General features: G+C 59.9%; 3 protein-coding genes across 3 annotated transcripts; all 3 read left to right on the forward strand.

The window, feature by feature from the left end:
- Positions 1-3642: 3642 nt before the first annotated feature.
- LDBPK_030370 (hypothetical protein, conserved) lies at positions 3643-4722 on the forward strand (the record flags this gene model as incomplete). The annotated part of the gene is made up of 1 exon (XM_003857954.1): positions 3643-4722. The coding sequence occupies one exon, from the start codon at positions 3643-3645 to the stop codon at positions 4720-4722; it is 1080 nt and encodes a 359-aa protein (XP_003858002.1).
- A 480-nt stretch (positions 4723-5202) lies between these two features.
- LDBPK_030380 (hypothetical protein, conserved) lies at positions 5203-6114 on the forward strand (the record flags this gene model as incomplete). Its single annotated transcript, XM_003857955.1, has 1 exon — positions 5203-6114. One exon carries the CDS (start codon positions 5203-5205, stop codon positions 6112-6114), a length of 912 nt encoding a protein of 303 aa, XP_003858003.1.
- Positions 6115-9208: 3094 nt separating this feature from the next.
- On the forward strand, positions 9209-11251 carry LDBPK_030390 (MFS transporter, putative; the record flags this gene model as incomplete). The annotated part of the gene is made up of 1 exon (XM_003857956.1): positions 9209-11251. One exon carries the CDS (start codon positions 9209-9211, stop codon positions 11249-11251), a length of 2043 nt encoding a protein of 680 aa, XP_003858004.1.
- Positions 11252-14368: the final 3117 nt, after the last annotated feature.

The raw sequence follows: 14368 nt of genomic DNA on the forward strand, positions 1-14368 counted from the left end.
TCCAGCGAGCGAGTACTTCGTAGGCGTGTACCTCTTCTTGTGGGGCATCTTCTCCTTCGTCATGCTTCTGTGCACCATCCGCATGAACCTCGCCATCTTTCTCGTGTTTCTCACCGTGACGCTGCTCTTCCTGATGCTCGGCTGCAGCAGCATGGCGAGCAGCGCCGTGGGGCTGCGTGCGGCCGGCTACGAGGGCATCATCTGCGGCTCCCTCGCCCTCTACCTCGCCTTTGCCGAGATTCTGAACGAGATGTGGGACCGCACAATCCTGCCGGTGATCCCGATGACGCAGGTGCTCGGCTGGATCGGCGCCTTAAAGGGCTACAAGGCAGCACAGCTGGATAAGAGGAATAGGTCAACGCGCAACGCGTCTCAGCAGTCGGGCAGGGGAGTGAGGAGGTAACAACGGGCATGTGCACACACGGGAGGAGAGGAGGGGGTGGGCTCGGGCAGAAGTGTTGTGCCTCTGCCGCTTTCCCTCTCGCTCTCTCCCGCACCCCCTCCAACCCCCTCTTTCTCCGGTGTTCGTGCGTGCGGCGCGGTCTGGAGTCGGAGGAGGCTCGGTTCGAGTTTGGGGTTCGGGGCATGCGCGCGCGGGACGAGGGGGTGATGTTATCGGTATATCGGCGTCAGCCCCGCCCATCCAGCGGCGCCGCCCTAGTGTCGGGTGTGTGTTCGTGGTGCTGTGCTGTGATGGTGCTTGATACAGCTGAGGATGCAGACGGGCCTCTTTCGACTGTCGGCTTCCTTTTTTTCCGTTCTTCGGCTTTGTTCCCCCCTGCACGCCCTCGCGCACGCGGATCCTTCCCGATCATCATACGCTACCCTCCCCCCCCCCTCTCACGTCCATCGGCAGGCTTTTGGTGCTGCTTGCTCTTCCTCTTCTCGGGCTTCCGGTTTTGTGGTGGTCGCCATTTTCTGAGGAGTCACTCTCTCTCTCTGATGTAGTCCTCCGTTGCACATGTGAAGAGTGATGCGCCCTGTGACAGGGGGGACGCTGTGAGAAGAGCACAGCAGAAGACTTGGAGAAGGCCTGGATAGCTGGGGGCTGGACGGGAATACGCCACAAGAGTGGCATCTCCCCGTCCACCTTCCTAGCCTTTCCTGGGGATGGTGTGCTGCTGCGGCGGCCCTCCGTTTTATGTCTTGTCGTTCCACTTGACACGATGCTGCCATTCCTTTGGGGTTATTCCCTTTCTTCATCTGCCCGCATGGTTATCGTTGTCGTTGTTGCTCCATTTGGACTGTCACCATGCTCATCCCACCATCGGCACCCTTGGCATCCTTCTCCATCTTCTGCTGCCCTAACTCCTCTCCCCTCCCCCCTCTCTCCCCCTCTCTTTCCATGCTTACGTGAGCCTTCTGTGTGCGTGTGTGTGTGTGTGTCTTTTTCTTTTCTCTCTGCAAGCGATCACACACACACGCACGCGCACAGCACGGCAGCCGCGGTTTCGTCTTTAGTTTGAGTTGCTTCCCTCGTGTGGGTGCGTGTGTTCGCTCTTCTTTACTTTTCCTTTTTTCATTTTGCCCTCCTGCGAGGCCCTCACATCCCCCCCCTTCTCCTCTGTCTGTCTCTGCCCCCGATGTGGTGGCGCTCACGTGCGTGCGGAGAAAGTGTCTCACACGCAAGTCGCTCGAGCACGCGCCTATCCGCACGCCCTCCCTCTCTCCCAAATCACCCCCCCCCCTTCCTTCACCACAGTTGCGCGTACTCGAAGTGTCGCCTTTCTCCGTCCGTGTTTACGTGTGCGCGTGTGCGTCTGTGATGTGGGCCTATGCACATGCTCGTGTGTGAGGTCGTCGTGGCTGCGTTTCCCCGGTATAGTGTCTCTCCTCCCCCCTTCCTTCTCCTCCCCCTCCCCCCACACACGCACACACGCAGGCATGTACGCGTGTTTTTGTTGTTCTCTCCCTGCAACCGCTTTCTTGCATTCAAAACGACGTGCCCTGTGGCCCTCTGTCTTCCCAGTACACACACACACATGTCTATCTATATATCTGTCCCTCCCTCCCCTTGTCTGTCTCAGGGCGGGTGGGCAAGTGCCTCTCCTTTCGCATCGCCCTCGTCAGATGCTCGTCTCTTTCTTGTTGGTGCTGCGGCGGCTCTCATCTACCTTCCTCTGCTCCTCTCTGTCAAGCGCCGACAAGACATGGTGTGCCCATGTGCGACGCCACGACGGCGATGGTGAACCCGCGCACGCCCACACACACGCACGCACGCGCGCACGTCTCTGGCCCCTTCTTTGCCGTTTGCGCCCGGAGAGGATGCATGAGGGGAGAGGGAGGAGGGAGGAGGGAGGGTCCACCGATGTGCGTGTGTACGCGCCCGCTCCCTCTCCCTCTTTCGCCTCGCATCGTTCTCTGGCGCGCCTCTGCCTTTCGTTTGTTCGTGGTGGAGCTCGTTGTTGTTTTCTTTTTTTTTTCCGCCCTCCTCACTCTCCTCACTCTGCCGGTCTCAACGTCGTTGGGAAAAGCGAACCCGCCCACCCAAACCCACATACACACACCGAACTAACCAGCTCCCCTCTCCCCTTCCAAGCCCTCGCACATGTTGTGGGCTCATCCTCACCTCGTATTGGCGCCTTCCTCTGTGTGTGTGTGTGAGAGAGAGACGCGCGTCACACAGAAGAAGAGATTTGCAGAAATGGAAAACTGATTTGCGGGCGCATCTCTTCTTGTTGATCTGCTGTAGTGGCGGTGGTGGCAGCGGCTGCCTTCGTCCTTTTCTTGTTCTTCATGGCGACTGCACGTGTGGACTGCTCCCTGAGCACAGGTCGATCTTCCCTTGCTTACCATGCTTGTGTGTCTATGATTCTCCCCTCCCCACCCTCTCTCTCCGTTTCCCTTGTTCACTTTTTTTTTGCTTTTTGCGGCCTCGCGCATCCGTGATGGCACTGATATCAAGCGTCTAAGTACAGCCAGCAACGATACCCGCAACAGCAACAGCCGCAACGCGTGCTTGAGCTCAACGGTGCCTCTCGCCCCTTTTCTCACGCCCTTGTTTGAGGCGGCGGCGGCGAGATGGGCCACTAACGCTTCCCATGCTCCGTGCGAAGCGGCGCAAGGGGCGAGAGACAGGGTGGTAGTGGTGGTGGTGGTATGTCCGGGGGGAGGAACAGAGGGCAAGTGAGAAGGGAGAGCCGCACGCCTTGAAGGCTCCTCTCCCACACCCTACGCGAGAGCGGTGCGGCGGGGCGAGCGTGTGGGCCCTCTTTTTCCTTTCGTGAGCGCGTACGCTGCACCGCCCCTCCCCCTCCCGCCCCCCTGCCAAAGACCCTGGCACGCAGCAAGAGGCGCGCGCCGTTCTGCATGCGCGCATCTCCCATGTTCTCGTTCCCTCCGTGCCTGCTCCGGATCCTTTCTCTCCCCTTCTTTTTTCGTTTCGCCTCCGCCGGAGGCCCCCCCCCCTCACACACCTCATCACCCGCGCCACGTCTATCACGCGGAAGGCCGCTGCGCTTTCCTTTCAACGCTACGCACGTGTGCACGGTCGCACGCCTTCGCTTTCGCTCTCTCACGCTTTCCGTTCCTCCCGGCCCTCTGCGAGCATCCCCACCGCCCCAGACCCCAAAAACTGTTCCTCAACTCACCCGGCCATCTATCTCTCGCGCACACGGGCCACAGCCATGTCGCAAGTCAAGCATGTGCAGCGAGGCGCAGAGGCGGGGCGGCCTGCTCTGTGAGGACACTACCACCCTCGTAGTCAGAAGCACGAGAGCAACACCGACTGCATGGGTAGCAATCTTCGCGCTCGACGCAGCCGCGCCAGCTACGACTACCTTGTCGGAGCCAGCGACGGCCGGAGTCCGGGCAACGCCTGCAACAACTTCGTCTACCACTCCAACCGGAAGCCGACGGGGGGCAGGAGCTTGGAATACCTTGACGGGGACCAGAACCGCACCGCCGCGCTGCGCGAACCCGGGCCCGGTCGGCCTGCTCGGCTTTGGCCTCTCGACGATCCTGCTGAACCTGCACAACACCGGGAGCTTTCCGCTGTCGACGGTGATCGTCGCCATGGGCATCTGCCTCGGCGGAGGTGCGCAACCCCTCCACTGCTGTATGTCTCCTTCCCTCCTCTCTTCCCCTTTATCGTTGTTCTCTGTAGACACACATATGCATACGCATGCATGCATGATATATATATATATATATATGTGTGTCTCTGTGTGTGTGTGTGTGTGTCTTTCTTTCCCGCTAAACGACGCCGTCGTGTTTCGGCCATGCTGTTGCGCTTCCTTCCCTCGTTTTCTTTTCGCCGTTCACCGTCATCGTCCAGCTCGTGCGCATGCTATCCCCCCCCCCCTCCCTCCCACATGCGAAACCAGGAACAATGCAACGCGCGGAGGTGGTCCGCTGGTGTGGTGCGCAGAAAGGCCATCGTATGCGCCACATGGATGGTGGGCGTGTGTGTCTGTGGAAGTAGAGGCGGTAAGTGACTTTTGCCCACCGACTGACGTCGCTCGCTCTCCCCTGCCGCCGCCATTCTCCACCCCACACACACACACACGCGCGGAGATGCCAGACAAACACGGCTACACGCCCAAGTGCAGGCATTTGTATGTGCGCGGGCATGTAGGTACTTATGTGTACTGTGGACCTCTTGCCTCCTCCTCCTCCCTCATCTCTCTCCCCTCGCTTGTCTGTGTCTGGTGCCCCGCCCCCATCCCACTCCCTCTACCGCCCCAAAACCCGTGTCTCCTGCTCACGACTGGACGACATTGAACCTCTACTTCCTGATGGGCATACCGGCGTGCATTTTCCTTGTTGGTCTCTTTCCTATCGCCTGCCCATCCACCTCCTCCTGCCCTCCCTCCGTCGGCATCATCGAGATGCAGCGCATCCGGCGTTCTCTGCGTCTCTGCCTCTCCTCTGAAGCCTTCTTTCTCTCTCTTCCCTCTTCCTCCAGTGATCTTCTCTCACACGTCCTGCCGTGTTGCTCCAGCTTGCGGACGTTGTCTTCTGCTTTGGTATCTTCCCGTCGCCCTTCTGCAGCTCGCTGGTTTCTGCGTGCGTGCATGAGCGGTGCGCCAACACGCTTGGCGTCAGAGCACATCCACGTGATTCATCACCGGCCTGCCTCTGCCCTTTTCTCGCCATCACTACACCGCACCTGCCAGAGCCCGACACGGTGACGCGCCGCCGCCACCCATCCCTACTCCCCCCCCCTTCTCTCCCCTCCCCTTTACGCACGCATCTCCAGAGATGTCCACGATCAGCGGGCCCAATGGCAAACCCGCCCATGAGCCCGTCACCTCCGCCGCCCAAACCAACGCCGACCTGTATGTGTTCCATGAGAAGTATTCGTGCGGCAACGTGTCCCAGACGGCGCTCGGTCGCCAGGATGCCCTGGCTCTCAACAAGAACGGCAAATCGCTCCGTGAAAGCTCGCGGAAGCTGAAGCGGAAGCGTCTGTGTGAGCTCCAGGAGTGGGAATATCAGGCAGCAACCGCACCGCGGCGCTGCGCGAACCCGGGCCCGGTCGGCCTGCTCGGCTTTGGCCTCTCGACGATCCTGCTGAACCTGCACAACACCGGGAGCTTTCCGCTGTCGACGGTGATCGTCGCCATGGGCATCTGCCTCGGCGGAGGTGCGCAGTTTATCGCGGGTCTGCTCGAGTGGGTGCGCGGTAACACCTTCGCGTACGTCGCCTTCACCTCGTACGGCGCCTTCTGGCTGTCCCTCGTGTGCGTCTGGATGCTGCCCAACACGGCCGCCGGCACCTCCAAGCTCGTGGATCCAGCGAGCGAGTACTTCGTAGGCGTGTACCTCTTCTTGTGGGGCATCTTCTCCTTCGTCATGCTTCTGTGCACCATCCGCATGAACCTCGCCATCTTTCTCGTGTTTCTCACCGTGACGCTGCTCTTCCTGATGCTCGGCTGCAGCAGCATGGCGAGCAGCGCCGTGGGGCTGCGTGCGGCCGGCTACGAGGGCATCATCTGCGGCTCCCTCGCCCTCTACCTCGCCTTTGCCGAGATTCTGAACGAGATGTGGGACCGCACAATCCTGCCGGTGATCCCGATGACGCAGGTGCTCGGCTGGCTCGGCGCCAGCCCGGAGAAGGCGAGCGACAGTGCCGAGCTGGAGAACCACGAGCAGCTACCCAAGGGCAACTGAAGCGGTGAAGACAGTGTGCGCTTTATGAAGATGAAGGCACCGGTGCGGAGGAGGGAAAGGAGAGAGAGCTTTTCTGGATGTCGCCCTAGACCCAGGCACAGATACGCAGATGCACTCATGCACGTACACCATCCAGCCCTCCCCCCCGTCCTCAGCTCGCTCGCTTTCTCCTTTGCTCGTGCGTAGCACCGTGCATACGTGCGCAGCGCGTGCGTTGCCTTACCCCTCTTCTTCGGTTTCGGACCCTTCTTGGGCAGCCCGACTCCCTTCCGCCATCTCTGTCGTCCGTGACGACGAAACCCACTTGCTGGCTCTTCGGCGTCGTCATGCATGCCCGTGCCACAGGGTGCAGGCTAACCGAGCCTTCTCTTCACGCCACGCCACGCTCTCTGTGAGCTCGTGTACCTTCCTCTGTCGCTCTCTCGCACGCACACAGACCTACCCTGTTACCCATTGAGATATAGCGGTAGATGTGTGCGTCTATCTATTCGGGCCTGTGCGTGTGCGTGTGTGGACGCGCCCTCGCGTTTGTTTTTTACTTTTATGGTTGCTGCCATTTTCTGCGCGTTCTTGTGCTCGTTGTTGTCTTCTCGCGTGTGGCTGGATGCGTCCTGGCGCGTCTGGTGAAGCTGCGTGGCATTGCGCGTTCACGTAGCCCTCAGTAGCACACACACACACACACGCACAGGCACAGGCTCACCTGGTACTGCATTCGGGTGCTGACGCGAGGCGCGGAAAAGATCCGCCTTCTTCTCTCGAGACCACACCTCCTCCCTCTCTCTTGCTCCTTGCGTGTAATGCCGGCATTGTTGTTCCTTCGCGGCTTGCCGTTCTCTCATGTCGCGGTGCTACGCCCGTTTTTTTGGTGGGGGGGGGTTCTGCATGCGCGCCATCTACCGCTGTCGCTAGAACCATCCACCTTCGCGCATCCACGAGACATCGTGTGCGTCTCTTCTTTTCATTTGCCCTTCATAGAGGGCAGCGTGGCAGCGCACTGAAAGCGGAGCGGAGAAGTGGCCGTCGTCTCGCTCACATGGGCAAGTGAGGCACCGAGGTTAGCGGTGGGTGCGGTCGATATAGCACACGCATGCTCGAGAGACCTCTGAGACGAAGAGGAGGAGGAGGAGGGGGATTGGTAGGTGGGGGAGACGGGGGGGGGGATCGCCGCGCAGTACGGCGTGCCATCCTTCTGCCCTGCTCCATCTTTTTTTTTTTGGAGCTCTTTTGCTTTCTTGTGGGTTGGCGTTGCCGATGGCCGTTCTGTTTTCGTGCGTGTGCTCGCGCGCGCTCTCCGGCTCCTGCGAGAGAGGAGGGAGGGAGGGAGCGCGAGCGCGAGCGCGAGCGAGAGACGGAGCGCGAAAGGGGCGAAGAACAATGCGAGCGGTGCCGCGCACAGGGGGGGGAGCATAGCCAGTGGAGATGGTGGTGGCCCTTGGGGAACGAAGGAGGCAACAGGTACGACACAGCGGTACCTTTCTCCTGCGGCCCCTCCCCCTCCCCCTCCCTCTGCCTCTCTCTCTCTAAACCCCTACGCGCACGCACGCCGACGCCGAGCTACGAGCAACGCCCTCATGCCTTCGCCCTTCCTCGTTGCTTCATCATCAGTGTGTTCCCCTGTTTTAGTTCGTGTGCACGTACTTGCGCGTCTATATATATATAATCTTTTTTGTTGTTTCGCCTTGATCCCTTGCAAGCGTCTTCCTCTTCCTTTCTTCACCCCCTCCCCCCCCCCTCCCCCACATACAGCACACACAAACACCCCCTCCTCCTTCGACGTTGCTGCTCTCGCGAATACAGATAAGGTATAGGTATGTTATATATTGTGTGCAGGGAGGAGGCGGGGGCGGGCTCTTCTCCTGGCCATAAACCCCACCAGCCCTTCCCCTCCCCTCCCAAGCGAAACTAAAAACGTGCATCCTCACGGCATGTGTGAAGAGGGGGACGGTGTGCAAGACGTACCACACGCACACGTCCGTGTGCATGTGTGTGTGTGTGTGTGTGTTGGTCGTGACGTGTCCTCTCTCTTCCCCTTAGCCCTTACCTCGCCGCTGTCGTTGTCCTCGGTGCGTGTCTTGGAAAAATATAGATATATGGTGTGCACATGCATACATATGTATGCATGTGTTTGCCTCCCAATGCTCAGCCTGCTTCCTCCGTTTGCTTTACGTTTTCTTTTTCGCGCGCGCGCGCGCGTGTGTGTGTGTGTGTGTGCACGCGCGATGCATAGCCAAGAAAAAAAAAAAACGAAGCGCGCAAATTCGTTTCCTTTCCTTTCTGTTTGCCTTCAAGACGAAACCGGTCATTGCATCGAGCAGCCGACACGAGGCACATCCCACCCTACCCGCCCACCCACCCCACCGACAGACAGGCACGCATACACCTCTGCACGGAGGCCAGTAAGGAAGGGGTAAGAGGGGTTCTCCATTTCGTTCGCTCTTGCTCGCGCTCAGCCGCCGCAGCGTAGCGGCTGCGCCACCGCTCACCTCACGTCTGTGTGCGTGGCCTTTGGTGCGTGCGCGCGTATGTGTGATGGGGTGCTCGGCATGCACGCAGCGAATATAGAGGTGAATGCCTTTACATATATATGTATACGCCTATACATATGGTTGTGTTCTCTGCCTGCCCGTCCTTCTCACGAACTCCTCAAACCTCCTTCCTCACCGACCCCCGCCCCTTCTCCACCCCCAAACGCCTCCCTCTCCTGCTGGCTTGACATGATGATATGCGCACACACACGTGCCCACAAGCTTGTGTATTTCTCCCCCGCCCCCTCCCTCCCTAGCTGTAGAACACGTCGTCAAGTCACAGAGTTCTCCCCCTCCCCCCGTTTCCCTCACGAAGAGCGCCCACAAACAACATAAAGACGCAGCGCACTTCGCTGTTTTGGGAGGAAAGGCCTGACATTGGTGGATCATCGACGTCTGTGACGCCCACATCCGTTTTCGCCGAGCTCCCGCGTCGCTGCCTCTCTCTCCCTCGCTTCTTCCTCCTCCTCTGGTGTGGTGTCGCTTCAGGAACGGGCAGCACGGACACGCACTCGCACGGCGCTAGCATAGCATCTCCTCTGCGCCCGCCTGTATTCCTTCCCTGAAGAATGCCGCTCGACAACAAAGAGCCGCACCGCCGCGGAGCCGCGGATGCTGCGCAGCAGCCGTCAGGGTCTGTCAAACCCAAGACGCCATCAAACACAGTGCTGGCGTTCGCGTTGCGGGAGGAGGAGAACCACATCGACGATGCTGCGCTCGTCGCCGCTATGGATGACGAAAACGCCGACCCGCTGCTGCACCCGGCCCAGACCCGCGCGCTCTCCCACATCGAGCAGCGCGAGGAAAACCGCTTGCGCGGTGATCCGTGGCGCTTCGCGGTGGCGCCCATCTTCTGCCTGCTCTCCATCTCCAACGCCATGCAGTGGATCGCCTTCTCGCCCATTGTGGATGAGGTGCGCACGTACTTCCACATGAACGCGACACAAGTGAACTTCCTGGCCACCACCTACGTGATCGCCTACGTCGTCATCGTCTTCCTCAGCTGCAAGCTGTACGAGGTGACCGGCATCAAGATTGGCGTCTTGATTGCCGCCGCGGCGAACGCGCTCGGTGCGCTGCTGAAGATTATCGCCCTCTACGCGTGGCCCAACGCGGCCCTGCTGTACCTCGCGCAGGTCTCCAACAGCTTCACGGAGGTGCTCACAATCGCGACGCCTCCGCTCATATCGAACCGCTGGTTCCCGGAGAAGGAGCGCATGGTGGCGAACACCGTCATGTCCTCGGCGCTCAATTTCGGGTGCGGTATCGGCGTCCTCATCCCGACCTTCTTCGTGGGCCCGGATAAGCAGTCGAAGAAGCACTTCGGCAACTTCTTCTGGTTTCACTTCGCCTACGCGGCGCTGGTGCTCGCTCTCGTCGTCTTCCTCTTTCCACGGAAGCCGCGCTACGCCGCCAGCCACGTCGCGGCGCGGCAGCAGAACCGCGAGGAGCGCCGCCTGCGCGCGCTCGATCACGTGTTGCACCGCCGGCACAGCGACGAGGATGAAGAGTCTGACAACCGGCCGCATCCGCATGTCGGGCAGAAGAAGGGCGTCGCCAAGGGCAAGAATGAGCCTCTCGTAGCCGGCGTGACGGATGCCTGCAAGGAGGGCAGCTGCGACGTGGCGGCGGCGGCGGCGGGCAACCAGTGCGCCAGCAGCAACGGTACCGCTGTGGAGCACGTCATCGACGAGATTCAGGACGCGGAGTCGGAGAGCGAGAGGGAAGAGCCGGAGGTGCAGCCGGTGAACGTCTTCTCCGTGCTGATGGACTGCTTCCGCGAGTTCCGCAGTAACTGGTCCTTCATTCTCCTTGCCATCAGCTCTGCCGCGGAGCTGGGTCTCATCTGGGGTGTGGCGACGGTGCTGCCGCAGATGCTGGCCCCGTACGGCATCAGCGAGGCCATGGCCGGCTGGATCGGCTTCCTCAACCTCGTGCTCGGCACCGTCGTCTGCCCCTTCTTTATGCCACTCGTGGACCGCTATGGCCGCCGCTACAAGCTGCTTCTGTGCGCCCTGTCCGTGATGGTGGTGATTGTCATGGTGCTGCTCACGCTGCTGCTGCACTTCGGCCCCGCCGTGCACGAGAATAGCAAGCACTACGTCACGGCCGTCTTTGTGCTCTGGGGCGGGGTCGCGGGTATCTGCCAGAACTTCATGATGCCGCTCATGTTCGAGTACGTTGTGGAGCTGACCTTCCCCATGGCGGAGAGCACGTCCGCACCGGTTCTGACGTGGACCGCTTGCCTGACGAACTTTCTGCTCACGCTCATCTTCGGTGAAGTGCTGACCGACACGCCCACGGAAAATAAGGCGCTGCGCACCTTCATCGGCGCCACCGTCGTCTCCTTTATTGGCTGCGTGACCCTCTTCCTCACGAAGCCGTTGACGAAGCGCACGGACTACGAGAAGCGCCAGGCCGAGGCCCTCGAGCAGCGCAAGATGCGCCTGCAGTCGGCGGCAGCGGTAGCGGCGGGCATGAACGGCGCTTGTCTCCATTACGACGTCGACGGCGCCCCAGTCGGCGTGTCAGCGGCGCAGCCCCCGGTGGCGCACCAAAACTCCGCCCACAGCCACCACGACGGTGAGGCCACAAAGGTCAAGAGGGCCTGAGCAGCAAGAGCTGCAGAGGGGACATCCGCGCATGGCACTCACCGCCCACGCGCGCGCGCTTGTCTCCGACTCGCCCTCTCACCTCTCGCTTCGCCAAACACGCACGGCTCCTGCCATCTTCGCCGTCACGCTGCACGTCTTGGGAGGGGTAACCAACTCGAGAGATGCAGCTCTCAGGGGGAGTGGCACTCTGAAGTTCCAAGCACGCACGCACACACACACACACACGCATATATATATACATAAAAAGAGATGATGAGTGTGTGTTGGACAGGGTGAGAGAGGAGGGAGGAGGGCGGTGAGGGGGTGGGAGGGAAGGAGGGGAGTGGAGGGGCACTGCACACCCATGCGGAGGTGGTGCATCCGCGTCTACGAGCAGACGATTCTTTGGCCCTCTGTCACTGGCGCTTTTCAGTTTTCAACCATCATCACCGAACTGCCACTGCCCAACCGCGCCGTTGCCCTTCTGTTTCCTTCATGGGAATCAGTCGGAGCAGAGAGCAGACGGGCGGGCGACAACGGGCGATGTGCATGCAAGCGCATGGGCGAGAGGCTATCCCCAGCGTGCATCACTCACCCCACCCCCACACACACGCAGGTACCCCGTCCGCTTACTCGCCCCTTCACGGTCTTCGACTCGGCTTGACTCTCGCTCTCCGCTTGTTCTGGTCTCTTCATTTTGAATCCCCCTCCTGCCCGCCTCCACTCCCCTTCCTTTCCTATCTCCAGTGTGTTATTTGTTGCTCGCGTGGGGTGGTGTGTGCATGTGTATGTATGCATGGCATGGCCGCCTTGTTAGACACCGTCGAAGTTGCGCCATCGGTGGAGTTTGTGTGTGTGTGTGTGGGGGGGGAGGGGGGCGGTGAGTGGGTGTGGGCGTGCAGATGCATGTTCAACCGTCGGCCATCTGGCACCGCCGCCGTCCTCCTCCCTTCCACCTCACGTCCTCTGGACGGCGCCTTTTCACCCTTCTCGTCTCGTCCAGTTGGATTACATAATATATATATATATATATCACTATTATTATATATATATATATGTGTGTGTATACATGTTTGTGTGTCTGTATATGTTCTGTGTAACGCCTCCTTCGCTTCGTTTTTTTTTCTGTGGACGTACTCGGAGACGCACGCGCGCGCAGGCCGCCTCTCTCCCTCGCTCGCTCGCTCACTCGCTCCTTCGATTTCTTTTTGTGCAGCCGCTCTGCAGAACAGCGAAATGGGGGCGTGTCTCTGCGTGTCTGCCTCATCACTCGGCGCACGATGGCGCACGGACGGCGTGCCTCTGTGTCCAGCGCTTACCGTGCGTGTGTGTCGTTGGAGCGTCTTTGGGGTACCGAGCTCGTATCCCTTTCTTCCGTCCGCGTTCTTGTCTTCTCTGTCTCTTATTTTTTTTTCACATGTGCCGTTCTTCGGTTTCGTTGTTTGCGAGGACCCCTACCGCCATCGCCTCCCGCGGCACTCCGCGCTGGTAGCGGCTTCGCGATGTCGGCAGGTTCTGCTCGATGCTGATGTGGTCTTTTTCGCAGTTTTGCTTTGTTTCTTTTGGGGAGGGAGGCACGACAGGGTGGCGGCATGAGACGCGCCCCCCTCCCCCCTTTCTCTCTCTCCCTCCCTCCCCATCACCCCGTCGCCGCAGGCCCTTTACTGCCCGTCTTTAGCGCTCGTTTCTGTACACGTGTGTGTGTGTGTGTGTGTGCTCTCTCTATATACATGTATATATGGAGTTCTTTAGTGCTTGTGTGTGTGCGTGTGTGTGAGGGAGGGAGGAGGGGGGACGGTGTGTCGGTGGGTGGGTGTCTCTCTCTCTCTGCCCATGTTTCTCTCTGTGTGTCCACGCCATGGCCCGCTGGGTCGTGTATAGAACCTAAATCCCCTCCTCTGTCTATTAACGACCTCTTTCCTGTGCGCGTCGGCGGATGCAACACTTCGACTCTCTGACACAGAGTCGAAAACCCTCTTTCTGCTTGCGCAGTTCCTGAACTTGCGGAACCGCCGCTGGTGCCCTCGTGGATGTGTATGTATGTGTGTGTGTGTGTGTTTGTGTGTGGATGTGTACACGTTTTCAGGAGGGAGAGGAGGGTGCCGCGGCGCATCTGTTTGTGGCCATGTGTTTCGCTCAGCCTGCGTCTTGAGCAAGTAGATGCTGAAGATGATGGAAGGTGGTAGAGCGCGTGCGCGCAGACAAGTGTGCTTGCATGTGTACACAAAGAGCCCCATAATGAAGGAGAACAATTAACAACGCGAGGGCATCTCTTCAGAAAAGTAATGCTGAGGGCATACAGGCAGAAAGACAGACACACGTACGCGAATACATGATCGGCACCTGCTCTGCCGCTGATCTGCGGCGGAGGCAGGTGCAGAAAACGAAAAGGGGGTGATGGTCGTGCGCTTGATGGGGAAAGAGGAGGGAGGGCTGTGCTATAGGCGGGGCCCACAGGTAGCTCGCTGCAACTCCTAGCGGGCCCCTCCCCCGCCGACTGATGTGCATCATTCGACGAAGTGGCTTCCCATCTCGCCTCCTCCTCGTATACGGAGACGTCATTTCTTCGTTCCTGTTAGGTGGATGCCCCTTCTCTCTTCCCCTCCCTCTCTCTCTCTCTCTGGTGCGGTGGCTGGAGGAGAGGGGTGGCAGTGCTGCGACCGCGTGCGTATTGCCCTGCCAAGACCGCATCCCACGCACACGCACGCTTATACTTGCTCTGAAAAACGGCCACACACACACACACACTCGACGGCCCATCGCTCCATCGCAAGAGCGGAACGAATGCGAAAAGGCCCACCAAGAGTTAAGCCGATATCGCCGCTGCCGCAGCAGCAGCAGCAGGGCTCCTCGCAAGCGCGCACGCGCACGCGCAAACAGACACATAGAATCACCAGTCACTGATATTCTCTACAGATTCTCTCGCGCATGCGGACGTGCGCATAGACCGATTTCGCAAACGCACTCACGCCACGCACCATCATCGCCCGCGCGCACACTCAGAGAAAGAGAAAGAGGCAGGCCGCTAGATACGCAGAGTCGTCGCTGCCTTTGTACGTCTACGCGAACAACACACGCCGACGGACGGACGAGTAGACAGACAGACAGACAGACAGGCGCGCACAGAAGGGCGCC

The sequence above is a fragment of the Leishmania donovani genome, chromosome 3, assembly GCF_000227135.1.
Source record: "Leishmania donovani BPK282A1 complete genome, chromosome 3".
In the NCBI taxonomy this organism is placed as follows: Eukaryota; Euglenozoa; class Kinetoplastea; order Trypanosomatida; family Trypanosomatidae; genus Leishmania; species Leishmania donovani.